Source organism: Gallus gallus, chromosome 19 (genome assembly GCF_016699485.2).
Source record: "Gallus gallus isolate bGalGal1 chromosome 19, bGalGal1.mat.broiler.GRCg7b, whole genome shotgun sequence".
NCBI classification, from domain to species: domain Eukaryota; kingdom Metazoa; phylum Chordata; class Aves; order Galliformes; family Phasianidae; genus Gallus; species Gallus gallus.
Window position 1 is genome coordinate 566596 of NC_052550.1, and position 27277 is coordinate 593872.

General features: G+C 58.8%; 4 protein-coding genes and 1 long non-coding RNA gene across 21 annotated transcripts; 4 read left to right on the plus strand and 1 right to left on the minus strand.

Annotated features, from left to right (window-relative positions):
• The first annotated feature begins 4601 nt into the window (after positions 1-4601).
• On the plus strand, positions 4602-7282 carry LOC121106519 (N-alpha-acetyltransferase 38, NatC auxiliary subunit-like). Of its 2 annotated transcripts, none has more exons than XM_040650331.2 (3): positions 4602-4660; positions 5336-5501; positions 5683-7282. In XM_040650331.2, exons 1-3 carry the CDS (start codon positions 4637-4639, stop codon positions 5790-5792), a joined length of 300 nt encoding a protein of 99 aa, XP_040506265.1. In that variant the 5' UTR covers positions 4602-4636; the 3' UTR covers positions 5793-7282. The 2 variants fall into 2 exon arrangements, with proteins under 2 accessions (XP_040506265.1, XP_040506266.1); XM_040650332.2 differs by having other exon boundaries at positions 4602-4651.
• On the plus strand, positions 5687-12159 carry LOC112529957 (sperm acrosome membrane-associated protein 6). Of its 12 annotated transcripts, none has more exons than XM_040650323.2 (11): positions 5687-7689; positions 7924-7998; positions 8084-8651; positions 9138-9212; positions 9554-9622; positions 9884-9907; positions 9991-10068; positions 10209-10312; positions 10752-10905; positions 11185-11344; positions 11875-12159. In XM_040650323.2, exons 3-11 carry the CDS (start codon positions 8423-8425, stop codon positions 11924-11926), a joined length of 945 nt encoding a protein of 314 aa, XP_040506257.1. In that variant the 5' UTR covers positions 5687-7689; positions 7924-7998; positions 8084-8422; the 3' UTR covers positions 11927-12159. The 12 variants fall into 12 exon arrangements, with proteins under 12 accessions (XP_040506257.1, XP_040506258.1, XP_040506263.1 ...); XM_040650324.2 differs by having other exon boundaries at positions 7945-7998; XM_040650329.2 differs by having other exon boundaries at positions 5687-7998; positions 8084-8162.
• Positions 12160-13506: 1347 nt separating this feature from the next.
• Positions 13507-19229, plus strand: LOC112530086 (fibrinogen-like protein 1-like protein). The gene is made up of 3 exons (XM_025142139.3): positions 13507-13632; positions 14055-14186; positions 14322-19229. The coding sequence occupies exons 1-3, from the start codon at positions 13629-13631 to the stop codon at positions 14948-14950; spliced, it is 765 nt and encodes a 254-aa protein (XP_024997907.2). The 5' UTR covers positions 13507-13628; the 3' UTR covers positions 14951-19229.
• Positions 19230-22075: 2846 nt separating this feature from the next.
• LOC121107252 (outer dense fiber protein 3-like) lies at positions 22076-26982 on the plus strand. Of its 5 annotated transcripts, none has more exons than XM_046902530.1 (10): positions 22076-22226; positions 22314-22442; positions 22746-22786; positions 22873-23752; positions 24024-24153; positions 24708-24908; positions 25301-25402; positions 25746-25867; positions 26035-26175; positions 26729-26982. In XM_046902530.1, exons 5-10 carry the CDS (start codon positions 24036-24038, stop codon positions 26810-26812), a joined length of 768 nt encoding a protein of 255 aa, XP_046758486.1. In that variant the 5' UTR covers positions 22076-22226; positions 22314-22442; positions 22746-22786; positions 22873-23752; positions 24024-24035; the 3' UTR covers positions 26813-26982. The 5 variants fall into 5 exon arrangements, with proteins under 5 accessions (XP_046758486.1, XP_046758484.1, XP_046758485.1 ...); XM_046902528.1 differs by having other exon boundaries at positions 23377-23752; XM_046902529.1 differs by lacking the exons at positions 22076-22226; positions 22746-22786 and having other exon boundaries at positions 22313-22442; positions 23377-23752.
• LOC121107253 lies at positions 23254-26825 on the minus strand. Its single transcript, XR_005840976.2, has 2 exons — positions 26704-26825; positions 23254-25970 (listed from the first exon to the last, which is right to left on the minus strand). It is a non-coding gene; the product is annotated as an uncharacterized LOC121107253 (long non-coding RNA).
• Positions 26983-27277: the final 295 nt, after the last annotated feature.

The window sequence follows — 27277 nt, forward strand, 5'->3', positions numbered from 1 at the left end:
TATCATAGAACTTCTGGGCATGTGACATTTCCATAATTGACCAGTCCTAACTGCACAGCACTTCTCATTCACACGTGTTACTTCATCAATTGAAAACAAAACAAGAGAAAAATAACCAATCTGAACAACCAGCAGGACCTAGCTAAGCTCTGCTGTGTGATCTACCCCTGGATCTGAGGGATCACTGTTGGGAAGTGACCGCTGTGACAGAATCCAGCCACTGGGGACATCCCTACGTCCAGCATGTCAGCAAAAATGGACCAGAAGATGGGAACTGGACAAACGAACCTGGCAGAAACGTTGCAGGTAGATCATGGCCTGGCAACTGCTTTATGGATGCTGCTTCCCTGGAGAAACAAAGAGACAGACGCTGCCAGTTCCCAGGGGACAGTCAGTGGAGGGCCAACCATGAGCTGGAGCATTCCATCAGCGAGGAAACAGGGCAGGGATTCCTGCCATCGGGGGACAGGGGATACAAGGCTGCAATGTGCTTTTGGCTGTGTGGTCCTGCTTGCAGGATGCCCACCACTGCAATTGCGAATAAAATCTGCTTTTATCAGTGATACCATCCTGATAGCTTACTTGGCTATTTCCAACATTTTCAAACTAAAAGAGGGGAGGTTGAGATGAGATATAAGGAGGAAATTCTTATCTCAGAGGTGGTGAGTTGCTGGCATTGCTACCCAGGGTAGCAGGTGTCCCATCCCTGGAGGTCACAAATGAGTACTTCCCCCAAAACCTGTTATTTGCCCCCAAAATCGTTATTTCCCCCAAAACCTCTTATTTCCATGACAATACATTATTTCCCTGCAAAATACACTTTTTTTCCCCCCCGAAACACATATCTTTTCCCCCCAAAGAAGTATTTTTCTCACCAAAATATTTATTTATTCCCCAGAATATATCATTTTCCCACAGTATGCCACCTTTCTCAAAACGTGTTACTGGTGGATACAATGGGAGGGAATGGGGCCAGCAAAGGCAGCAGAAGGGCAGAAGAACTGGAGGGCAAAGAGAGCAGTGCAGAAGTGGGGGAACACTGACACATGGGAGACTTAAAAAGAGGGGGGCAGAAAGGGGAGTCTTTGCAGTGCCATTTTAGAGCCTATAGAAGAGCCGTCACAACAGTTATCTTTGTTCCACTGACCATAATTAGCGTATACCCAACAGACGCACACGTCTCACAGAAAGGTTCTAATTTCTGGGATGTACCAGGTTTCTAGAGGGTTGCCTGCCACTGTCGGACAATTCCACAGATGGGAACAATTTTAGCAGGGTCACCTCTGGCTTTTCATTATTCTGGGGGACTCTCCATCACATACAATCAAGTTTGCAGCACAGATTCCCTCCAGTGGGTTATCCCTGTGTCAGTGGTTTAGGGGCTGGTTTGGCCCGGTCCCGTGATTGGTGGGGTGGAGGGATCTGCAGATCCACACCTCCGGAAAGGGGAAACAGAGGACCCCAAAATAATTAAAAACAGCGGCAACAATCTGAGGACAAACAAACTAATTTACTAAATATGGTATCGGAATGCAAGATTACACACTATAATACAATATAATTAGAATTGAAGTTAATAAATCAAATATAATGAGACAGTATCTGAAAGCTGTAGTCCTTACAGTAGTGCTGCAGTGATCGTGTGGTTGGGATGAGCAGCAGGGAGGAGAGCTGAGGGAAAAAAAAAAAAGGACATCAGGTGATCTTGCCAGGGGTTATATCTCCTCTCTGAACGCAAAGTCTTCCAGGACATGTAGTTCTTCTCTCCCAGACCGGTGCCTGGAACTGGAGCATTAACTCTTTAACTCCCAGTGCATTACATGATGTTATGATGTGGAATACTGATAACCAAAAGTCATAAAACCATGACACCCTGATAGTATCTCAGCCTTCCCTTAGATTCTGAAACTCAAGCTCTCAACCCTATCATCACCGTCATTAATTTCCAGATATTCACATTTTTTCTTAACATAGAGGGCCACACCACAGCCTTTCCTGCTTTGCCTATCTTTTTTCAAAAGTTGGTAACCATCCATCATAGCACTCTAGCTGTGTGAGTCATCCCAGCACATTTCCATGATGGCCACTACATAATAGCTTTCCGACAGCACAATGGCCTCCAGCTCCTCCTGTTTGTTACCTATGCTGCATGCATTAGTAAATGTACCTCAGCTGGGCCACCTTTTGAGTGGCAGAAGCCCTAACACCTCTAGACCATACTCAGCTGTTTCCATAGTAACAAACCCCACACCAACTCTTGTGCAGATTGCACGAAAAGGTGCATGACCCTCCTCCCTCACCAAAACATAAGACTGTGGGATCTTACTAGCACATTCCTTTCCCTCAAGAACAGGCATGTTCCATACAGGCTCATTTCTAGTGACTCCAGTTTCACTCCCACACCTCTTCATACCTAGTTCAAAGCTCTATAAAAGAATCCCCTTTGCCTTCCCCCCCACAGCGGGGTTGAGGAAAACTTTTGGTTTTGGGTCGGCCCAGAGCCATTGTTGGGATCTTGAGGGGACTCCTGAGGTCCCTACTGTCCCAAATACCACCAGAGGCCTCAATGTTGTCATGACAAAGGCAGAGACAGGGCTGTGGGGACAGGCGCAGCCTGGCAGCATCACTGGGGCCTGCGTTCTGCTGCAGGGCGAGGTGGGGGCACAGGAGAACCCCCTTAAAGCACACCCTGAATCGCTCCAGGAGGAGACCTCACTGCAGCCTTCCGGCCCCTAACAGGGCGTACAGGAAAGCTGAGAAGGGACTGTTTATCAGGGAACACAGTTAGATGACAAGAGGTTACAGATTTAAACTAAAAGAGGGGAGATGTAGATTAGATATGAGGAGGAAGTTCTTCACTGAGGGCAGTGAGGTGCTCCACTGCTGCCCGGAGCTGTGGGTGCCCCATCCCTGGAGGTGCTCCAGGCCATGGATGGGCCCCTGCGCAGCCCGAGCTGGGGGGGAAACCAGCACACAGCAGGAGTGGCGCTGGGACGTCCTTTCCAACCTGAGCCATTCTGTGATTTTATGGCATAGGGGACACTGAGCACATGGGTACGGGGGATACAGGGGACAATGGGGACATGGGCACACCTGGAGCAGGGGGGAGGCATAGATTATGAGGGGGTCAGAGAAGGGGGATCTGGGGTTTATGGCATGGAGGGGCTACAGGGAGGAACGGGGAGAGGAACTGGTTGGGTCACAGGGTGCAAGGGGGGCCTATGGGGGTCATGGGGTGGGATGGTCATTGGGCCAAAGGGGAGGATGTAGGGTGGTTATGGGGTGGAAGGGGTCATGAGGACATAAAATAGGGGCCATATGGGGAGCTGTATGGGAGTGCTGTGGGAATGGAATGTTGTTTCTACATTAGATATTGAAAAGGACAATCGATCTGAAGAAGTAGAACACAACGTATTTGTATTTTGTAACTTGTCCTTAGAAATAGTTGATGTAAAAAGTAGAAATACCACATATGTTAGTAGCATATTTTAGAAATATAGTTGCTGAATTATGTGATTAATTCTTTCTTGCAAAACTGCAATAGCTTTTAAATGTTCCAAATAGTATGGGTATAGTATTATGGACTAGAAAGCATACTGCAGGGCTGTTCTGTTTGGATAAGAGACCCTCAGCAAAAGAAAAACAGACCTAACAAACATCAAAGAAGCCAGGGCCTCTACACAAGGTTGGATTGCCTCGCTCTGTGGATAGGTTGGGATGCAACAGGAAGACACCACGATACTCCCCTCTATCCTCCCTGCAAGCTTATCTCTAGGCAAGGACGAGCAGATGTCCAGAAACAGCGACCGAGTGTTGAATGAGCAAGCGTGAGAAGTTAACTAATTAGCGATATATGCTGAGCTAGCAACAAGTTATGTTTATCCCGTATCCGTATGTGTAGTTGAGCATCGGGAAGATTGTGAACCTGAAGTACTCAGCCAATGAGCACCCAGGGGAGGAAGAGGTAAGCGTCGAGTAATAGGGCACAGAATAGATAACACTGCTTTCTGTGTGCTCTCTGGCTGGCAGGAGGCCCACCACTGCAACTGCGAAAACAATCTGCTTTGTCGGAGATACCGTCCCGATAAATTATTTGGATATTTCCAACAATGTTACATGGGAGAGTTCCCCCATTGTAAGACCACGTAATTCCGCCCTCCTTCTGCTTCTCAGTTCCGTCCCCACCATCCTGCTCCCCCACTGGAGCCCCTTCCTCCATTTTACCCCTCTAGTTCAGCCTCGCCTTTTACATCTCCATTTTTGCCTCTGCCCCCCTTTCTGCCTCTCATTTTAGTCTTCCTCAACTCTTTCCCCCCACCTTTATATCCACTCACATTACAGAATTGTAGGGGTTGGAAAAGACCTCTCGAGATCACCGAGTCCAATTTCAATCCCATTTTAGGCTGCCCGCTGCCACGGCAACGCCGCCGGAAAGCAGCACCGTTAACGACAACGCCGCCGGAAAGCGACGCCGTCTCTATGGCAACGCGGCCGGCAGCGCCCCTCCCGATTGGCTGATCCGAGGGCCGCCCCCCACGCCCCACACACACCCTCCCGGCGGCGCCGCGGGGCATGCCGGGAAGCGCGGTCCTTCCGCCGCCGCCGCGCGGGGGCTGCCGGAGAGCGGTGCGGTTCCATGGCGGAGCCGGCGGTGAGCGGGGTGGGCGTTTGGGGGTGTTGTGGGGGCGGGGCGGGACGGGACGGGACGGGACGGCGGCGGTGCTCGTGGGAGGCCTGTAAGTTCCACGGGGGCCTATGGGGTGGCTGTACGAGGGCTCTAGAAGCCGTGAGGTGACCGTAGAGGGGTGCGGGTGGGCGCGGGGCGGTGCGTGGGGGTCGCGGGACCTGTCGAGGTGGTAGCGGTGCGGGGATGCTGTTGGGGTCCTGGGAGCTGTAGGGGGGCTGCAGGGTCCCGTAGGTAATCCCAGAAGCCATGCAGGTCCTATAGGCAGTCCCGAGAGCTTGAGGGGTGCTCGACGGGTGCTCGGGGAGCGCGGTAAGCGATCCTCCAGGCGATCGTCTGCGTTGCGCTGTCGGGTCCTGGGAAGCGTAGGTGTGCTTTGAGGTGCTGGGAGCGACAGAGCGGGAAAAGGGGCGCTGCGTGCGAGGTGCGGAGGCGGGGGGTGCTGTGGCAGAGCTGTAGGCGTTGCTGGGAGCTGTAGGCGTGGCTGTGGGAGTGCTGCAGGGGGCCGTCGAGGCGTGGAGAGGGTATGGGGTTCAGCAGGCGGTCCTGGGAGCTGCGGGGGTGCTGCGGGCGCTCGTGGGATGTCTGGGGGGTCATGGGGTGCTACAGAGGTGCTGTAGGACCGCGTCCAACCCCACTTCCCCTGTGCAGCCCCCCGGGGGGCCGCAGCCCCGCGCCCGGCGCCTGGCGGCGCTGCTGAACCGCAGCCTGCGGGTGCGCATGTCGGACGGGCGCACGCTGGTGGGAGCCTTCCTCTGCACCGACCGCGACGCCAACATCATCCTCGGCTCCGCGCAGGAGTTCCTCAAGGCTGCGGGTACGGGGCCACGGTGGGAAATGGGGCCGCAGGGGCAGTAGGGACTCAGGGGCTGATGCGGGTGAGGGGAGTGACGAAAGGGGGGCAGTGATGGGGAGGGGGTGATGGGAATGGGAACACGGGGAGCGGTGGGGATGGGGACGTGGCAGTGAGACTGACACGGGGCTGCTGTTCCCTGCAGATGCGTTCCCGGGCAGCGAGCCGCGTGTGCTGGGCCTGGCCATGGTGCCTGGGCACCACATCGTGTCCATCGAGGTGGAGCGCGACGCCGCCGCCGCCCTGTGCTCCTGACGGCCCCCCATGGGACGGACCCCCGAGTCTTGTGCACCCCCTGTGTACCCTAACTGGTGATGGACCCCAGCCATGCAAAATGACCACCGGAATTGCAATCCCCTCAGCCCCAGCAGAGCCCCCGTCGTGGCCGCACTGTCACCACGCGATGCCGTCATTCCAGTCCCCTGCAAAACAGGACACAGATGCCCCTTCCTCCCCCAAACACTCCGTTTTCAGCCTGAAACAGAGTTGTGCAGGTTAATTTAATCTCAGGAACAAAATGTTTCAGTGGGCGAGAGGGGCGGAGGGAACACACAGCAGTTCTGGTCCCTCCTAACTGTGATTAAATGCTGCGGCCAAGGGGGGTCAGGGAGGAACAGGACTGAAGGGGGGGGATTGCACAGCGGGTCTGGGGCAGCCCCAGGGTTCCACAGGGCAGCCACCGTGGTGGGGAGGAGTGGGAGGGGGCCGCTGATGGGGCTGTCCCCCCAGGTTGCAGTGACACTGAGACACAGCCCCCCAGCAAGGACACCCCAGGGACCTGCACCGGGAGTCGGGAACCCCAGAGCCGCCCTCCCCCCCCAATAGAGCAGATCATTTACAAAATACAGATCCCCCAAATGCCCCCCAGGGACAGTTTTCGGTTGAAATCTGGGAAGGGTCTGTCCCAGCTCCCCCCGCCTCCAAGGTCCCTCTTATTGCTTTGTGGGTAGGGATGGTGGCAGAACCCACCCCCAGAGCCCCCCTGTGTTTTGGGGGCTGCGAGACCCCCTTCACATTGTCGGGAAATGGGGGCACTGAACCCTCCCCCTTGCACAAGATGAGGGTCACTGGGGACCCCCCGCACGGTGGGGTCCCCAGTTTCCCTCTCTACTCTGCTCTTGTGAGGCCCCATCTGGAGTACTGTATCCAGGTATGGAGCCCCCAGGACAAGAAAGACAGAGAGCTGTTGGAGAGGGTCCAGAGGAGGGCCACGAAGATGATCGGGGGCTGGAGCACCTCCCCTACAAAGACAGGCTGAGGGAGCTGGGCTTATTGAGCCTGGAGAAGAGAAGGCTGCGGGGTGACCTCATTGCAGCCTTTCAGTACCTGAAAGGAGCCTATAAACAAGAAGGGAGTAAACTCTTTGAAAGGGTAGGTAACAGCAGGACAAGGGGGAGCGGTTTTAAGTTGAAAGAGGGAAGATTTAGGTTGGATGTTAGGGGGAAGTTCTTTACCAGGAGAGCGGTGAGGTGCTGGAACAGCTGCCCAGAAAGGTTGTAGATGCGCCGTCCCTGGAGGTGTTGAAGGCCGGGTTGGATGGGGCCCTGGGCAGCCTGGTCTAGTAAATGGGGAGGTTGGTGGAGATTCGTGATCCTTGAGGTCCCTTCCAACCCATGCCATTCTGTGTTTCTGTGGGGGGCAACAAAAGCTTCTGCGATGAGCGGGAAGAGTTGAAGACTGATTTCTGTTAATCACAAAAGGTCTGTGTGCTTGTGAAGAGATAAATTAACTTATTTATCACTTTATTTTGCGCTTCATTCAAATATTCAACTAAATCCTAAGTTCTGGAGCAGGTCAAACTGGTTCAGTAGACCGAAGTGCAGAATATTTTCCAGTGGATCGTAATGCGTGAACCACGGAAATGGCTGTGGAAGGGCCGTGGGTGACACTGCTGGTAGGAAGAGCATACCAGACTCCAATCAGAACGTGAGAATCTGGCTCTGTCCGAGTCCCAAACGCGTGGCCAACAGGCCATGTGTCCGCAGGGTGGTGTTGCCGGTCAGCTGAGAACAGACACGTGTGGCTGAAGAGTCTGACACTGGTCTGGTAAAAAGTCTACTTACATGAGTCCGTGTTCAGAGACACAACCACAAAAAGAGGTGTGCCTGAGTGATCCCTGCCAGGGCCTACAGAGAGCACCTGCCGTGTTAAGGTATCTCAAAAATGGTGTTGGGAAGTGACACTTGGGGAGGTGTTTCCGCGGTTGCCTGGGGCTTGTCTGTATTCCCTCTCGACGCCGTTACTGAGGTTTCTGCAGTGAAACCTGGCGCTGGTTTCCGTTCCTAGCTATTTGTAAATAGTTTTCAGATTCTCAGTATTAGCCATTCCTATGAAAACTGGGGTTGCTGTTCTGTACCTTGGAATGGAATATTCCTCTGTGCTGCAGTATCTGGGATTTATACTTCAGCACAAAACGTGAAGCGTGAGCAGCTGAGCTCCAGGAGCATTCCAACACTGCGCAGTGAGTGCTGCCTCCAAACGCGAAGCAATTGCTAGCATTCCAGAGACCGAGCACTTCAGAAGTTATGTAGGTACCTTGCATACAGCTGAGCACCAAACCAGAAGTGGAGCCTTGTGTGGATTTCACCAGCTGGGATTTGGAGACTCCGAGAGCCTGGACTGAGGGTGCGCAACGCATCAGCTTATAGGAAACTGGGGGTCGGGAGGGGGCTGGCGGAAATTAAATGTGAAGGTAGAGGGTGTCTGGGAACATGAGGTACTATCAGTGGGGACCGAAGGCAAAGAATTTGAGGAGATGAAAATGAGGAGAGCGAGAGCCCCTTCTCCATCTCCGAAAGCTATGTGTCAGAGTTATCTCCATCCCCACCTCACTGGGAGGTGACCCGGGCCCCACCTCGGAACCCCGGTTACCTGGGCACCTGGGCATGCTGGTGCTGTGCTCTGGGGCCATGGAGCAGCGGTGGGTGCCCCTCCTGCTGCTCCTGGTGCCCTGGCTTCCGGGGCTCCACCCCTGCCTGCTCTGCTTTGGGCCCCCCGTTCAGTGGGCCCGGCTCTGCCGTGAGATCGCCAGGAGCTCTCAGAAGGACTCCCAGCACCAGCACTGCCTGGAGGCCCTCGCAGAGGCTGCTGTGCCACTTGCCCCTGTCACTGTGGGTGGGTGGTGGGACCCCAGGGATACCCACCCCAACGGGACCTTCTGCCCAAGGGCAGCGGCCCTGACTGGCACCCTAGGGACCACCATCTCAACGGGACGCTCGGAGGAGCATTCTGGGGGCCCTGAAGCATGCCACGGTCTCCCCGGCCCTGAGGTGGATGCCCCCAGGCACCCCTCAGCCCCGTCTGGCACTCTCCTAACTCTGGTCTGGACCCCGGGGATCTCTGGGAACCCCCGACTTGCATGGAACGCCGGGGATCACCCAGCCCTGGGCAGGGACACACTGGGGACTTCCAGCAGCTCCCAGAGCTACCCAAGGCCCCGGGGATCTTCAGGGATACCTGACCCTTCCCAGAACCCCTACGCCCTGACCAGGACTCCGGGAATCAGCCCCTCACGCTCCCCCAGCTCTTACTGGAACCCTCTAGCCCTGAGCCTCCAATCCTGACCCTGTGGTGGTCACAGTGCCCTTGTTGTGGTCCCAGGGTCAGGTCAGAGCGAAGCACTGCGGAAGATCATCATGGATGCCTTGCATTTACTGGAGAAGCAGAAGGACAAGAGTGAGCAGGGATGTGTGTGCGGATGAGACGTATAGGAGGTTAGGGGCACAGGGGACAGGACTCGGAGGGCTTGAATGGGGAACCGTGGGAATGTAGGATGTATGGAGTTCTGGGGTGGTGTCAGGGCATATTTGGGGAATCCTGAGGGTGTATGGGTTTCAGGGTATAGAGAGTCTGGTGCTTTGGGGGGGTATTTAGGGGCATATGGAACTCTGGGATGGGCATATGGGATCCAGATGAGTTGCACAGGGAATGTGTGGGATTAGTGGGGGCAGGAGCGTTGACATGGGGAGAATTGGGGGTGGGGACATTGTCTGATGTGGACATCTGTGAGCCCCCAGAGCCTTTCGAGGTGTCTCTGCAGGAAGCCATCCAAATGATTTGGGTGAAGCTGGGCCAGTTGGAGCAAGGTATGAGGCCAGCAGGGACCCCCGTCCAGGACTCTTGCCCAAGTGAACCCTGGGACTCCACCCGCCCAGCTTCCCCACCCGGGGCACGCAGACGCCCCCCTGGACATTTACACCCCAGAGATCCCCACTCTGGGCACCCCTTTCCTGGAGACACCCCCAGGGACCTCATGCCAGGGCTGGACGGGGGCTGAGCCCTTACAGCTCGTCACAGGGATGAGGACCCCTTGCGACCCCCAGTTTAACGATGCTTCCCCCAACCAGCTCCTGCCTGCATCCCCCCCTGCGGTGAGTGCCTCTCCCGTTCTGCCGCGGCCCCGTCCCCACCTTCCCCTCCTACCCCCCGACACTGCCGAGTTCCTCCCTCCCAGGGCACCAGCCGGCCGCCCGCGTCTTCCAGTGCGCGACCTGCCGCCTCGTGGACTGCCAGTTCCCTGTAGACTGCCCAGGTGGGGGCGCGGGGGCCGGGACATCGCTACCCAGGCTGTGTGTCTGCCCGTGTCTGCTGCGAGCACCGGCAGTCGCACGGGGGTGCAGCCGCTCCTGCAGGTGCGTGAGCGCGGGTGGGCTCAGCTGGCAATGCTCCCAGTTCAGGACGTGTGGGTCCACGAGGATGAAGCCATCACGCTGCACTGCGACGTGCCCTTCGCCGTCCCTCCTGAGCTGCAGGTTACGTGGATGTTTGCCAAGGATGTAAGCAGCATGCACGTGCAGTGCGCACAGACGTCAGGGGGATCTGGGCACGGGGGCATTGCCGCTTGTGTGCTTGGCAGCAGTGCTGCCGGCTGCGGGGGACACTGCTTGTACATGATATGGATGTGCGCGCTGCAAGCAGCAAGTGTGAGAGCGCACAGGGCAGGAACAAGTGAGCACCCGCACGGAGGGTGAGCGTGAGCGTGAGCACGAGGTGGGTCACTGTGTGTGCAGCTTGTCGTGCACTTCTGTGAAGGAAGTGACCCGTGTGCGTGTTGTGCACCCTCGTGCGGCACGTGAGGAGCGTGCGTGGGGCGTGAGGTGCGAGGCACGTGCATGAGCGTAGGACACGAGGAGCACGTGGGGACACGAGAAGCACGCATGTGACACGGGTGCCTTTGCGAGCGTGCACCGATGGGCCGGGTTCCCCACGCCCCAGATACGCACGCAGGACCTGGCGCTGTTTGAGGAGCTGCAGAGGGGCATTGGGGAACCGCCCAGCCTGACCGTGCAGGACCCCACCCTGGGAACCATCGCCTGCCGCCTGGGGGCCGCCTCTGAGACCCTGGCCCGCAAGTACTTCTACCTCAACGGTGTGCATGGATCGGAAGCCACCAGGGCAGCAGTGGGACCCTGGGATCCCTGGGTGCACGGGGTGGGAGGAGATGGGCTGCGGCGAGAGCAGGGTGCCTGCACGCCCGGGGCCCTGGTGAGAGGGGAGGGCAGAGCAGGTGTTCCCTGACCCCAGGTCCTCGTGGGGCTATGGGGCGTGTGGGGGCTCTGGGGGCCACCGGGTCTGTGCCAGAGCAGGGGCTGCAGGGGCACGTGGCTCCTGGCGGGAGTTCCCCACGTGCCCGCCTGGGTCCCTGCAGTGTCGGGGGGAAGCGTGGAGGCTGAGCAGGAGCTCCAGGCCCGGTTCAGAGCTGTGCTGCGCTGGCCCCAGGGCAGGGCCCCCCTGCACCTCACCACATCCCTGCAGCTGGGGCTGGTCCTTGGCGTCGCGGGGCTCGTGCTGCTGCTGCTGCTGCTGCTGTAAGTGCTGCTGGTGTGCTGCACTCACCGTTCCCGCGGCTGGGGTCCCTCACAGACCTGCGTCGGGTTCCCAAATCCCCCTGAAGTCCCAGCGCCTCAGGAATTCCTACGGACGTGAGGGGACCAGACGTCCCCCACAGCACAGACTGCTGTGACCCTCCACCTGACAGAGCTCTTATTTTCCCCTGGGACTCCCTTTGCCCTCTGACCACACTGGGGCTCCTCACTCACACCCAGGACCTCTCCACAGCACCCTGCTTCCCCCAGCCTCCTTAACTGCCCCTGAGACCCTGTCACTTTCCCTCACTTTCCCCAGAATCGCCGTAGTCCCTTTGGGACCCTGCTTACGTGCAGGTGACTCAGTTGCCCCCACGACCCCCGGTGCCCCCCGTGCGTTCACCCCTAGATCCTTCGGTTGCTCCCAGGACCCACAGCTGCCCCACGGCCCTCTTCCCTCTCCTCCAACAGATGGGGATATGAGGTCCCCTTCCCTCTCCTACTCTCTCTCCATCCTTCTTACCTCCTCCCAGGGCCTCCTGGCGATGCTGCCGAAAATCTCCGGAGCCTCCCAGACCCCCGTGACTCCCGGGCACCCCATGGACCTGGACACCAGGGCCTCAAAGGGAGTGTGGACTCCTGTGGACTTTCACCAGGCTCTTTCCCCGAGGGCCAAAACATCAGCAGTTGCTCATCGTGCGTTGTCCGCTGGGTGTAATGGGGACTCCCGGGGCCTTCCCCTGACTCTTTGCCCGTATGGAGTGGGGGAGAATTTGCCTTTGCTTCTGTTACAAATTATAATCATAATGTCTTAGCTATTTCTGGGAGAGAGAAGGTATGGGACAGGAGGGGATGACTCAACCCCACAGAGGCAGGAGCCACTGTGCGCGCGGCCCCGGGAGAGCTGTGTGCCAGAGGGTCCGACGCAGCCAGGGAGCGCCTGTCGTCCCAACTCGCTGCTCGGGCACAGAGGCAGCAGCGCAGCAGTGATGTGCTCTGAGAGCACAGAGCGGCCCGGCACAGGGCTGCACCGACACACCCGCACTGCCGCTGCCACGGAGCTTAATGCACTGCGGCTGTTCCCAAACGGAGCAAGCAAGTGAACGAGTCGCATCTCGTCCTCCGCACTGAGATCTCTCTGCGCTGAGAAGCACTTGTGCAAAGGCACGTAGATATCCTTGAAGTGCAGGAGCTGGAATCCTAAACTCATTTGATATGTGCCTGGACTCCTTGTCCTCATCACAACCTGTCCCCACCTCGGAGCCGCCCCAAGCGCCCTCCCGGATGGGCACTCTGGGGCAGTGCTGCTTCACAAGGAGCTCGGTTCAATAGGAGATCCACGGTGAGAAGGATTCCTGCAGTTTAAAGAGCAGCGAAAACGTGCGCTTGCCGGGAAAGACTTGAGCAAGGGAGATTCATCCTTGGTGGAAAGGATCGGGTCGGGGAACGCTGGGGCAAGCTGGATGCGGACAAGTTCCTGGGCGCTGAGGGATGCACCCACAGCTGCTGGGGGGGCTGGCGGGTGTCACTGCGCGGCCACTCCCCATCAGCTTTGACTGACCGCGGCACCTGCGAGCAGCATCCAAAATCTGGGGGAAAGCAAAGAGAAGGGGGAAAGGAGGAGGGAAACCACAGCCCCTCTCTGCCCCCAGCCCACGCTCTGCAACACCGCAGTTCCCATCCATGCATGCCCCGATCTCCTCTGCCGCCCTCCACGCACACCCCAGCCCCTGCCATTCCTCACACCCAAACCATACCCCCTCTATGTACTCTCCAATCCCCTCTGTTGCCTTCTAAGCGCTCTCAGATCCCCGTGACCCACCCCATCCACCCGTGGATTCGTCCAGTTCCTAGCACCTCGGATGCCCTCCATTCTCACCGCGACCACTCAAGGTCTCTCCAGTCCCCAGTGTTTGCTCTCCCCGCTGGATGACTGGCATCCAAGTGTTTGTTCAAAAGCAGCGCTCTTCAGAGCTCCCAGCTACGCCGTTCCCAGTGGGAATTTCACCCAAGGAGCGGAGCACTCACGGCAGAGAGCATTGCAAGCACTCTTGCTGGCACAGGCGTTGTTTTCTTTGCAGCTGTGTGCCAGGCACCACGGTCACTTTCTTCTCAGGCCATGTTTTCTGCGGGCCAGAAGGGAACCCGCTTTGATTCCCACCCCCAGGAGAAAGGAGGCTGTGTGGGTCAGACGCGCTCACCCCACCCACTGCAGAGGGCCCTACAAGTGCCTCTCCCGCTGCGGCCCCACAGCTCTGCGCGTCAGAGGGAGCCCTGTGCTGCAGCCATGGGTGAGTGCGGGGCTGGGGAGGGCTCCTTGCAGGGCGCCGGGAGAGGCTCTGAGCACTGCCCCCGATGGGGACCGGGGGCATCAGTGCGTGCAGAGGGCCGGACTCCCCTCCACCCCTCCGTGCCCGCCCTGCTGGGGACCCCAGCCGAGTCCTGCTTTGGAGCCAGGAATGTTTTCCTGCGAGAACTCGGCTCGGTGGGCTGTCGGTGCTGTGCTCCACCTGACCCTGCCTCGTGCGTGGCTTTGGGGACGGGGAAAGGGCAAGCTGCTCACCCCTTGGGCAGAGGAGCGGAGGCCTTCGGCTCCCCGTCTGGCACAGAGCGCAGCGTACGTTGTGTGTTCCTGCGTCTCACGTGTGAGTGCTGGAGCCGGGGGGTTTCCCACCTCACGTCTCAACGTTTTTACATCTTTTCCCTTTTCTAGTAACCCAGTGCCTTCCACTCCTTGCTAGCGTGCTGGTCTTGGCCGCCCCAGGCCTCTCCGTGCCTGCACAAGCCCAGAACACCTCCAAGAAGACCTTCTCCAGCACTTGGACAAACACTCTGAAGAAAGACAGTAAGGAGCATTCCATGGGCATCGCGGTGCTCTCACCAACCCCATTGCCATTCCTTGGTCTGGGCCAACCAAGGAGTGCTCTCAGCGTCTCCTTGTGTCAGGTGAGATGTAACAACCACCTGTTTTCTGCCGCAGGTTGGCCCAAGGACTGCAGTGAGATCTCTGCAGGCAGCCCCAGTGGCGTCTACGTCATCCAGCCCTCAGGGCTCCACCCCATCGTGGTGTACTGTGAGATGAACGTGACAGGTGGGGGCTGGACGGTCATCCAGAGGAACCGCTACAACACAGACATCACCTGGGCCGAGTCCTGGAGCACCTACAAGTACGGCTTTGGGAACGTGCACAGCGACTACTGGCTGGGCACCGAGTACATCCACCAGATCGCCAAGCAGAAGGTGTACCGGGTCAGGTTCGTCATCCAGGATGCCTCCAACAACATCAGGTTCGCAGAGTACAACCTCTTCAGTGTGGACAACGAGTCCCAGGGCTACCGGCTGCGGCTGGGCTCCTACTCAGGGACAGCGGGGGATGCCATGGACTCGGACAATCCCAGTAACATGCACAACAACATGAAGTTCTCCACAAAGGATCGGGATCAGGACACTTCAAGGAAGAACTGTGCATCCCGCTCGGGGGGCGGGTGGTGGTACTCAGCGTGTTATTCCGTGCGGCTGAATTTCAAGGGCGGCATGACGTGGGGCAGCCTGTGCCAAGGGGACTGCAACTCCTCCCTCATCCTCATCAGACCAGCTCCGTACACATAGCGTCCCTTCCTCACTGGATGCAGCCAGACCAGGGCTCTGCTGCAGCGCTCGTTGCTGCCTGGGGTTCTGGGTGTGAGTGGGGCTGTTCCTCTATACCAATAGCTGTTTCCCTTTGCTCTTTTCCTGGAAATTAGCAACGGTCGCTGCTTTGTCTGTGGCCCGTCACCTGCGGTGGGTTTCTAGGGCCATCACTGGAACAAGACCGTATAAACGTTTTGGTTTTCCTGACCCAGCAATGACTCGTTCTCTTCCTGCCCTGAGGTTTCAGACGTTGGCAGAAAAATCTCATTCATTGCCAGCTAACCCAACCTACGCTGCTCCGCGCCCAGGCGGAGAGAACATGCGGCTGCTGCAGCCTGTGCTCATCCTGCAGAATAGAACTGCCTTCAGAACCAGCACAGACACGAAAACGCCCTTCATCTGCTGCCAGCTTTTAGCCAGGAGCAGACCTGAGGCTCCTGTTCCAGTAAGAAATCAGAGGGGAATTTTTTTGACGAAACAAATGGGGAATTAAAGACAAAACTTGCACTTAAGGAAGGGAGGTGGGTTTCAAGGTGTGGATCTTTCAAAAAGGGAATGCAGTACCATACAGCCAAAAGCGAGAGGCGAGAATGACGGTGCGCTTTCCCCGCTCCCCCTTCTCCTCCCAGTCTGACTGTTGCGCCGTCAGCCTTTCTCCGGCAGGGGTGAGCACAATCCCGGCTGTTTCCAGCCCAGCTGATGGAGAAACCGGAGCTGCGCTCCGCAGGAGCTGGGCCAGCAGCAGACTAACGGCAGTGCTGAACGCTGTCTGATTTAAGCGAGGTTCCGGGGGGCCTAACATCAAGCTCAAAACTACAGTCACGATCCGCTATGACTACGAGCCGTCATCTCACCCCTATAATCAGGAAACAGCCCGGAGCCCTCCCGCTCTCCTGTACCAAAGCGGAACGTATGGCTGGATCTCCCCTCGAGTGGGGGAGCCTCTCAAGGTTACAGCTGCTGCAGGAATTCTTGATCACACAATCCCAGAATCACAGGGGCTGGAAGGGACCTCTGGAGCTCCCCCCGTCCAAATCCCTCGGTGCAGTTCCCTGCAGTACGCTGCTCGATACATCCCTGTTGTTCTCTCACATACAGAGCAACTCCACTGCCTCTGCTCATAATGGCATTGCCCTTATGGACGCTGTCCCCCACATCCTCCAGTTTAAAGCCTGCCGTGCTGGGCTGGCCAGCCTGCTGCCACGGATTGTCCGGCCTCTCCTGGACAGGAGAATCCCACCCCTCCCTGGCAGGTTCTCATCTTCACAAAAAGTCCCCTTGTTGTAGAAACCAAAACGCTCACGCTGACACCAGCCACGCAGCCAGGAGATTACACGCATCACGCACCTATTTCAGGCTTCTCTCTTTCTTTCAGCTGGCAAAACTGAGAAGATAACGTGGGCTCTAACGTTTTCCAGTTGTGCTCACAGGGCTTTGTGGTCTTTGATCCTGCCCGTGTTCTGTCTTCCGCTTCTGTTCGTGCCCACAGGAAAGAGCAGCAGCGGATAGCAGTCTGTGCAGTGTTTCCTTACGCTTGCTGCAGTGATCTCTTGTGCCTTGATGTTAAGAGGCTCTGCCAAAATGGATCCTCAGTAAGTGACTAACTGTTGACCTGTGTTGTCTTTGCTAAGGTTATGTCTTAGACTGATTGTGAGCACATCATCCCTCAGACAGAAACCACTGACCGACACGGGGTTCCTGGCCTCCACAGTTAAGGGGTGCAGGAACCAGGGGGGTCCGCTCTGAGCACCGTGACCCAACGGAAGGGTCACCGACATCAACCCAATCTGGGACCGATTAGATTCCGCTAACAAGGAATGGAGGAAGCAAGAGGGTCTGCTCCGAACCTCGTGACTGAACAGGAAAGTCTCCTGGTAGCGTGTGTTCAAGCCTATCCTTTATGCAGTGAATGGTCGAGCGCACCTTGACATCTCAAATCCTTTGTTAAATCTCTATAAACGTTGTTAAATCACTATACTGCATCAATAAATACATTGCTGCTTCTCTCTTATGAGCCAAGGCTGTAGATCCCATCCGTTACAGAGAGTAGGAAGGAAGCACCAGCTCGGTTCAGCCATATCCATTGATCTGGAGACCGAAACGGGGCCCCCCGGCCACGCTGCTCTCAGCGCTACTGGGATGTGACGTTCTCGTGCTGAGCAGAGCCAAACGACCACTTCACCCACCCTTGCTGGCTGCGCTGTTGCTAATACAGCCCTGGGTCTCTGCAAGGGCATCCTGCAGACTCCTGGGCAAAGTGCTGCTCACCAGGACGCCTGAGGCCTTTCCTGCCAATCCTTCTGCTGCCGGTGAATGGCTGCCCGCGTGGATGGGTCGCACTTGCGGTTTGGGTGCGACTGTCTTGGGAAGATCACGGGACATGGGAGGTGAGGAGGTGATCCCAGGCAGCCAGCACAGCTTCACCAAGGGCAGAGCAGCCTGCCCCACCTGGTGGGCTTCTGAGACGCATCGGTCGGAAGCGGACAAGTAGCTGATGTTGTCCACCTGGAATTCTGCTAAACCTTTGACGTGGTGCCCCACCACGTCCGGGAAATTAAGGACAAAACTGGAGTTCATCCGGAGGGCAAGCGAGGAAGACCACTGGATGAAGAAAAAGACTGTTGGTTGGACTGTCGTGACGCTAAAAGGACGCCAAGCAGTAGAAGAGACCATGGAATAGAAGACTGGGAACTTCATAAATCACTGTCTGAGGTCGGTGTTTGTGGACGGCCGGCTGACCCAGGGAGGTCAGGTTTATCTCCCCCTGGGTCAGTGCGAGCAAAACAGCTGCTACGGATCACTGTCTCACACAGAACAACGACGGGAGTAGGCGGAAGGAATGCGGAGCTGCGATAGAGACCGCTGTGCCAGGTGCCGTGAGACAAGCTGCAAGCAACTGCAAGTTATGAGAACCGTGCCTTGTCGTACTTAGCATGTTATTTGTACCGCTCTGTACAAACGGCTGCGTGCAGTTATTAAATGGCTCGACTACTAGGAACCGGATGGGTGTGTGGCCTCGTCCCTCGCCGCACCTCGGCTGATTATTGCTCTCCAGGGGATCTCGGACTTGTGGTTTGACAACAGGTGTTCATGTGTTAATTGTCTCACAGGTAATTGAGGAATATGTGCTATCTGTGGAAATATAACGGACTCTGAATCGTGTCATCTTTGAAGCACTTACGGTGAGTAAAGGAATGGGAGAGAACGCAATATAAAAGGAATCAAGGGTAGTAGATCAAAGAAAGGGGAGAGAGATGTCTTCCTAACTGGGCTGCAGAGTGGCAGTGCGGCCAGAAGGGCCGTGCTTCCATCACCTCCTTTCCTCCCAGAAACCGTGTGGAGATGAGCAAGGCTGCTGGGAACAGTAGTTCCCACCTATCGACCCCAGGAACTGCAGCTTCCCGGCAGCAGCCCCAGTTCTGACAGCGTACTGCATGATGTTCTGATAGGGAATTCCTGCGAACAAACCATGACAGTGGGAGAGTAACGAAACCTCTTCTGAAAGCAGCGATGGAAACGCGCCTACCTTCGGTCAGATTGCCACCATTGGCCCTGGCCCAAATAGGGGCAACACCCAGGGAAGACGTAGGGTTCTCCTGTATGGAATGCCTTACCCAAATTACCCCCAGCCTGGAGGAGAGAAGCAACCAAGCAGTACTTAGCTAAGATAAAACGGGGAGGTGTCAGTGTGGTGATGGTGTGCTCTGCCCTTGAACCCAGGACAGGAATGGCTCGGTGATGTCCCACTCCTCCCAAGCTATAGGTGAGGCTTCTCAGCTGAATGAGGACAGCACCTGGGGAGTGTGGGGTGTGTGAGAGCCGTGCAGATGGCTCCCAGCAGGGGAAGGGATGCAGAAACGGGCTCTGCCAAGAGCCACAAGCTCGCTGGGCTCCCTCGCAGCACTGGAAGGGGGTATTGCACAGCGCCCTGCGGTGTGGCGGAACCAACAGCTGTGCTAGGAAACCGGGACAGCTTTGCCAACAGTTTCTGTGGAGCGTGGGTGTGAGACTCCTGGGCCGTCTGGGCCGGAATGAGTGAAGACTGTATACGAGGATGGACAGCAATATTGTCCCATTGCTGTCCACCCTCATGGGCAATGGTTTTGGGGGAAGGGTTTTAAACTGAGGCAGGGGAGGTTTAGGTTGCCTCTCTTCCCCTTCCCCTTCCCCTTCTCTTTTCCCTTTCCCCTTCTCTTTTCTTTCTCCTCTCTCGCTCGCTCGCCTCTGAATAAATCAAGGCAAACCCTTGCGCTTGGCACACCATGTGTCTGTTCTGCGCCTTTCCTGTGAATATGACAGTAGAGTGATTGTTCTGAAGCCTCTACAAGATTGTTACATTTTTATTACGGTGCAAAAGCACAACTGTAATTCAAACTGGGGGGTGCCCCCGCAGGGCTGCCGTGGCTCCGGGCTGGGGAGGTGTCTCTGTGGAGCTGGAAAAGAAGTGGGCTGGGAGTTTTGGGGAGATGGGTGCAATTTGGGCGTCCTGGGTGAGGTTTGGGGGCCTGGGAAACACTGTGGCCAGCTTAAGGGCCTTGGGGAGTGTTGGAGGGATGGGCCCCTGAGGATTTTTCATGGGGTCGCGGAGTGTTCTGGGCATTTTGGGAGGGTTTTGAGCAGGTGTGGGGGCATCCTGGGAAGTCTGGAGAAAGGCTGCACAGCTCAGTGTTGCCATCCGGGATCCTATTCTCCTTCAGGGTGAGGTGGGGGCGCAGCGGGACACCCCTGCAGCACACCATGTCTCTCTCCATCTGCCTATCCCAGCCCTGTGCCTGCTGCAGCGCCACCCCACCAGCACCTCCCCACACACCGGGGGGGGCCCAAGAAGGGGATGGGTGTCCCCAGGCCCCAGAACCCCCCTGGGTGACGGCTGAACTCCGGTTTCTTCACAGAGACCACAGCCGTCTGTAGCCGCAAGAGCTCCGTAGCTGCTTGTGGTCGTGAGGCCGGAGAGCGGGGACCGAAGCGGAGCCCTGCTTGGTGCGTCACTGGGGACCGGGGTGCCTCCTCAGTACTGCCTCCTTACTGGAACATGGTTAATAAACAACCTATCAATCTCTCTCTCCTCACCTCTGATACTACGCGGCTATTGAACTGCTTCTTGCAGCTCAGCCACCTGTCCTAAACGATCATCCACCAGCACGCATCCGGCCGCATGCTTGCCGCGTCACTAGGAGAAGGTTCGGGGCACTCGGTACAACCAACAGCCTGAACCAAAGTCTCCTTTCTTGCCATATCTGCCCGAGTGGATGCACCAGACGCCCCCGGGGATTCCCCCGAAGGGGCACAGGTCTCGGCCCTCGCCGGTGCGTCCACCGCCGTACTGACAGAGGTGAAGAGCGCTACCCCGGCCCGCTGATGAGGCCGCCTGGCTTCAGCTACAAGGGCCGTCATGCTCCAAGCTCTCCTCCGGAAGGAGGATTTCAACCACCCAGCTATATGCAGGGAAAAGAGCAAGGTGAGCTGCAAGCAATCCAGGAGACTGCTGCAGCCTGTTGATGATGACATCCTGCTCCGGGTATCGGACAGATCGGCCAGAGGCGAAGCATTACTAGACCTGGTGCTCACCAATGCGGAGGAGAGCGATCGTGGAAGACCATCGAAGGTCGGAGGCACCGATTAGGACCGCCACCACAGAAAGACCGAGCACGTGCAAGGACGCAGAACCCTACGTTAGTGATGTCAGGGAAAGTACTGAGTACGTGCGTGCCGTCTGGGAAAACCTTGACATGCACGACACAAGAGACACGCATCAGCTGAAGCTCTTTTGCGCGCAGTTGGGCGGAGCGATCCCCCATGCGTCAGCGCCATAAGAAAAGAATGCCCGCTTCAGAGTGGGGGAAGAGCTCCTTGAGAGCAGCCCTGCGGAGAAGGACCCGGGGGTCCTGGTGGACGAGAAGCTGGACGTGAGCCAGCAGTGCGCGCCTGCAGCCCGGAAGGCCAACGGTGCTCTGGGCTGCACTAAGAAAGGGGTGGCCAGCAGGGAGAGGGAGGTGATTGTCCCCCTCTACTCGGCTCTTGCGAGGCCCCATCCGCAGTACTGCGCCCAGGCCTGGGGCCCCCAGCACAAGAAGCGATCGTGGAACGGGTCCAGAGCAGGACCACTAGGATGAGCAGAGGGCTGGAGCACCTCTCCTATGAAGAAAGGTTGAGGGAACTGGGCCTGTTGAGCTCGCAGGAGAGAAGGCTCCGGGGGGACCTCACTGTGGCCTTCCAGTACCTGAAGGGAGCGTATAAACAGGACGGGGAACGGCTGCTTACGAGGGTGGGTAGCGATAGGACAAGGGGGAATGGTTTTCAACTGAGGCAGGGGAGGTTTGGGTTAGATATTAGGAGGAAGAAGTTTTTCACCCCGAGGGTGGTGACGCACTGGAGCAGGGTGCCCAAGGAGGTTGTGGATGCCCCGTCCCTGGAGGCATTCAGGGGATGCGGCTGGATGTGGCTCTGGGCAGCCTGGGCTGGCGGTTGGCGACCCTGCACATAGCAGGGGGTTGGAACTAGGTGATCGTGGTGGGCCTTTTCAACCCAGGCCATTCTATGATGCCATGAGTCCTAATGCCACGTTGCTCTGAAGGGCTTCCGTTCAGACTGGAGCTCGGCCAGTACCAAGACTGGGTACGCGGACCTCCGGAACTACCACTGTAAGCCACGCTTATTCCTTCAGCGTACCGGGGCGATGGAAGCCAACGCAGCGCTCAGAAGCACAGCGCACAGTGTTTGGAATCCCCGATTTGACATCTTTGAGTGGCCTCCCAAAACTCCTCCTTGCACGCAGCCGCAGCCGCAGCCGCAGCCCTGGCCGGGGAGCCCCGCCCCGCCCCGCCCCGCCCCGCCACGGGACGGTGCAGGTGCCGGTAGTAAGGCTCCGCGTCCCGCAGGCCCTCCAGCGCGTCGGCCAACGACGGGCAGCGCGGCCCGCGCCGCAGCAGCTCGCTCAGGCCCGGCTCCGCCGCTCGCTCCTCGGCCAGGCGCAGCACAGCGGCCCGGGGGCGGTCGCCGCGCCGTGCGTCATCACACCGCGCCGGGTGCCGATTGGCTGCGCCGCCGCTCGCGGAGCTCTGATTGGACAGCAGGCGCGCGTCGGGCGGCGGTTGAACGCGGCGCGGGCGGTGCTGTGGCGCCGTGCGGGAGCAGGAGCGGGGCTCGGTGCGCTCGCGCCGTTCCTCGGCCCTCATGGCTCCTGCCCGCAGGAAGGCGGCCGCGGGCGCGCGCGGCAGGAAGCTGAGCGCCTTCCTGAAGGACTTCGACCGGGAGGGTAGGCCGCGGGCGGGCGCGCCGAGGCCCGGGCCCGAGCGCAGAGGTCGGGCCCGGGCCGCGTCCGACGCCGCGTCCGTCCCCGCAGTGAGGAGCCGGGTCGAGCAGCTGCGGACGAACGGGGAGCGCCTGGTCAAGGAGATGGAGAACCTGTACGACGTGGAGCTCCTCCGGCTGCCCGCGGCGCTCCGCGAGATGAACTGGCTGGAGTTCTTCGGTACCGGCGGGGGGCGCGGGCGCGGGCGCGGGCGCGGGCGGGGCGGGCTTCCCCTGAAGCGGCGCTCGGAGGCCGTCGCTGAGGAGCGGTGGGACGCGGCGCGCGGGGCTCGCGCGAGCAGGACGCGGGTGGGCGCGGGCGGGTGCGCCGCCCCCTCTGCCCGGGGCCGCTCGCTCGCCGCCGGAACGCCTGCTGTGCGCTGCCCGCTGCTGCGGCGGCGTTACGGCGCACCTGCGTGTGTTGCGGGAGCTGTCCCGGCGACGTGCCGGAGTGACGCTTCCAAAGGAAATATCTTCTTTGTAGCTAAAGGGGGAAGCCAGAAAGTCGTGGAGGAGGCGGTGACGGTAGGTATCCAGCACAAATGGGAACCTTTCCCTCTTGCCTTGTGTGTTCGTGTAGGAGACGAGCCGAAGGCTTTGTGTATCCGCAGGAGAGGAGCGCTGCTGCGATAGCGCGGGTTACGCACGCAGCTGCTGCGTTAAGACTTAGCAGGAGGAGATCCTGTGGTGTCCCCCGCAGGGCTTGCGTGCTCGCGCTGCTCCTTGCCTGGCTTGCCAGGCCTGCTTAATTTCACGGACAATGTGAACAACGGGATTCTGTTGGTTTGAACGTTCCAGAAACTTTGAGGGGGAGAAAAGGAGAAGGGTGGGAGGAGGGAACCCGTGAAAACATCTCTCTGCCCATTGACAGATTCCCTGGGAAGAAGGCAGTGGAGGGAATGAAAGCATTAGCACCCTCGGGACTTTGAAGTAACTTCTGAGGCTCAAACTGTGCCGCGTTGTATACGAACACCAGACGGGTGTCCCAGCTGTGCTTTTCGGGCTCTCGTATATTTATTTTTATATGTATATATACACACAGAGCTTCAAAGAACAGAGTGTCATTCTCAGAAATGTTCCAGTAGGTTCGAAGTAACGTAATCTCTCCCTTGCAGGTGACGCTGACCGAGCCTCAGGAGCCCCGGGCGGCACGTGGCTAGAAGTGAGAGCTCAGTCCATCTGCAGGTGTCGGCAGCGTGCGCTACGGCTTTGTACTGGTTGGGGTGCGAGGCCGAAAAGGCGTGGCGGGCGTGGCTCCAGGCCAGCCAGGAGATGTCACAGCACAGATGACATCACCCGGAGCCCGTGTGCTGTCACAATGCATTGCCATGACGACGCCGGGCCCTCCCCAAGGACAGCTGGCCGCTGGCTCCAGGCGCCTCATTTGTGAGCTGTGCTGCCCGCAGCCGCTCGCCGTGCCCTGTGCCTGAGAGCAGCCCCAGCAGCAGACTAGCTCAGCCTCATCGCGCTCGTCCTCCAAGGCTCAGAGAGGTGAGGGAGAGCTCCTGCACACGTCAGGCTGCAGAGCCCAGCTGCAGGGTGCGGGCTGAGCTCCGGTGTGCGCGAGGGGCATGCAGCACGAGACTGGCAGGACTGGCAGTGAGCGGGAGAAACTGCTGCCGGCCCTTCCGGCTCAGGAGCTGCAAGCCACGTGGCGGACAGCTTGCGGCTGAGCAGAGGAGACGCGGGGGGCGGGAAGCAAAGCTCACCTGCGGCCTCTGTTGGGGCAGCCCGTCAGTAACTCCTCTGTTCTTGCCTTTAGGTTTGGAGGCACATGCCTGCCAGCATGGACGGAGCCTGGGTGGGGACCTGGAGACCTCATCGCCCACGCGGCCTCATCTCGGCCCAGTTCCCCAGCCCCGGGCCCCAGTACTCCATCCCGGGGACAACAGGTACAGCCACCATCCCCAGGGCGTGAGGCGCACCGGGGACATGGCGGGGCAGAGCAGCTCCCGAGCCTTTCCCCGTTCTGTCAGAGCCTCCTGGCTCCCTGGCGCAGCCGCGAGCCAGGCCTGGCCGAGGAAGGCCGGTGCCGCTGGCGCTGCTCCTTGTGGCCCGGGGAAAAAGGGGCCCGCTTCTGGCCAGCGCAGACTCAGCTTTGCAGCTGTAGAGAGGCGTTACGGGGTCTTGCAGAACAATTGACCCTTAGGGGGCTCTCGCTGTGGAGTGCCTGCACGCGTGGTGCGGGTACAGGCAGCGTGCTGGCCAAAACTCCGCTGTCTTTTTGCGGTGACTTTGCAAGGCACTCGCGCAGCCGTTTGCACTCAGGGACTGACTCTTGTGCGCTCCGAGGCCCGGCACAGCTCGCCTCCAGGGCTCTTGGAGGAAGAAGTCACGCGGGAAGGGAATGTCGGGGCCAGGGCCCGGCGCCTAACTGCGCCTGTTCCAACGGAGCTTGAGACGTGCAGCTGCACAGGGGTGTGCTCTCTTCTGCTTTTCCTCCTAGGTTATGTGGGCCACAGCCCCACCAAAGCCCGTGCCCCCGCCTACACGTTTAGAGGGACCAAACCGCCTGCGGCAGGGAGCTGCGGGCCAGGTCCCTGCTACTTTGTGGAGCCCGCCATCACCAGGAACGGGAAGTACGTGGCTCCGGGCGCCCAGCTCCGGGGACGACCCGCGACGAAGACCACCGTCACTCCCGGACCAAGTGAGTACCACTTGTGCAGCACTTCACCCAGACAAGACGAGCGGGCGGCGCGTTTGCCCGGGGCCAGCTCGCGCCCTGATGCAGCTGTAGGTCTCCATATCGCTGCTGAGCAGCGATAAACGCCCTCGGAGAAGGACAGCTGCCCAGGGCCACGGGCCGAGGGCACAAGGACCCCGTGTCCAAAAAGAACAAGCGGCAGGGGGCTGACGGGAGGGACAGCAAGGCAGGGCATAGCGGCGGGGCACAGAAGAGCGTCCCCGCGTGCTGCCTGTGTCCCCCAGCGGCAATTCTGCAGCTCTTGAGAAGACCCTTTCCTCGGGACAGTGCCTGTGCGGTTGCAGAAGAAGAAGACCGGCGCTTCACGGCTTTCTTCCTCTTCTCTTCCGCCCCAGGTGACTACCGCACCGAGGCAGCCAACAGGCACGTCTTCAAGTGCCCACCGGTGCAGTCCATGGCCTTCCGGCGGGAGCCCCTCCGGACAGACCACCCTCCAGGTACGCTGACCCTGGCAAAGGCAGACCCTTCAGCCTGAGCATCCCGCAGGGACGGGCTGCTGCTCAGCACCAGCAGCGGGCCTACTGCACAGCCTGCGCGGCAGGACGCGGCGCTGGGGCCGCAAGCTTTCTTGCACGACCAACACCTCTGGGCCCGCAGCGGCTGCGGCTGCTCAGGCTCGGAGCTGCTGGCGCTGGCCCAGTGCCAGAGTAGAGGGAGGAACTGGCAGAGGGGCGAGACCTCCCTCCTGCTCCCACCAGCAGGCTGGGCAGGCTGCCCCTCTCTGCTGCTTCCGTCTCCTCCAGCCCCTCGCGCACACGCTCTCTGCTGCTCCTCCTGCAGGTCCTGGCACCTACACGCTGCCCAGGCTGATGGGGCCCAACACAGTCTACACATCGGCCAGCCCCTGCTACTCTGTGAGGGGAAGGAGCCAGCGAGGTCGGTTTGACGAAGACCTTGCCAAGGTGAGCTCTGCCGCTCCTCTTTTCCGCGTTAGCATCCGAACCTGGGCTGCTCCCCCTGTGCCACAGGGGCTTCCAAGCCTGCTGCAACTTTGCTTAACGCAGACTGCCGGGGAAAGAGAGAGCCTTGAATGTGACCCCAGCCCTGTATGGTCGTGACTCTCTTGCAGACTCCGGGTCCTGCGGCGCTCCCCAAAGTGCCTGTGGATGCCTACAAGACCAGGGCGCCCGCGTACACGATGGCAGCCCGACCAAAAGCTGGAGAGGGCAAAGCAGCGAAGCCCGGGCCGGCAGACTACAGCGTAGGCCGGGTAAGGCAGCTGCTCAGCTCTTCCCCTCTGTTTCACAAGCGCGGCCTTCACGCCTCTCCCCCTTCCCCTGAGGCTTCCTCCAGCCCAAGAGCTCCTGGCCGCAGGGACCAAGTGCAGGACAGCAGGCCTGCCCCCCTGCCCTCGTGCCACCTGCGAGCAGAGGGAGGGAGGGAGGGACAGCACAGCACGCAGCTTTTCCTCCCTCTGCTCCTTTTCCCTTCAATGGGACGCGCTGGTCCTTCCCAAGCTCTTCTGGGGGACGCAGCTCAGAAGGGCTCCAAGCAGCATGCCCCCAGCATAGGAGAGAGAGTTAGCTGCGAGCTCCCAGCTGCACACGCGGCCCTCTCCGAGACAGGAGGTGCCCGTAAGCCCACCTCCCCGAGCCAGCTCTGCTCCAGCAGGGAGCTGCACCGGCTTTGCGCTGGCGTTCAGCCCTGCCCGGAGAGGCACCAGGGACTGTCTGGGATCGGAAGGGGTGCGGGACAGCAGGGAGCGAGGGCAGCAGAGGAGAGAAGGGCCCTCGCTGACCTGCCTTTCCTTTTCGCCCTTCCAGGTGACGCTGATCAAGCCCCAGGCGCCTGCATCCACGTTTGGAATCCGGCATTCCCTCTACACAACCCCTCTCATCGTGGAGTGAAACAGCAAAGCCTGGAAGGCCTGGTTTCCTTTCCTGGAACGGAAGGGGAGGGGAAGAGAGAGCGACCATCTGCCGGTTTCCCTTTGATTCCATTTCCCTGTTTACTGGGCATTTACTGTTGGATGCTAGCGATAGGAGTAAGTCGTTAATAAAATGTACCTTTATGTATACTTGCTTGTCACTCCTTTGTCCTCACCGCTGCCCACGGGAGAATGCGCCACCACTTCCTGAAGCCTTTCTTTCTAACAACATTTCAACATTTCATTTCAAGTTACCTGCTGTTCACAAACAGAGAAGGTCTGGTGGGAGACGTAGAGGTTGGGGGCTGTCTTGGGCAGAGTGACTACGACATGGTAGAGTTCTCGATTCTTGGTGGAGGCAGGAGTGGGAACAGCAAAACTGCTACCTTGGACTTCTGGAGGGCAGACTTTGAACTGTTCAGGAGACTAGTAGGGAGAGTCCCCT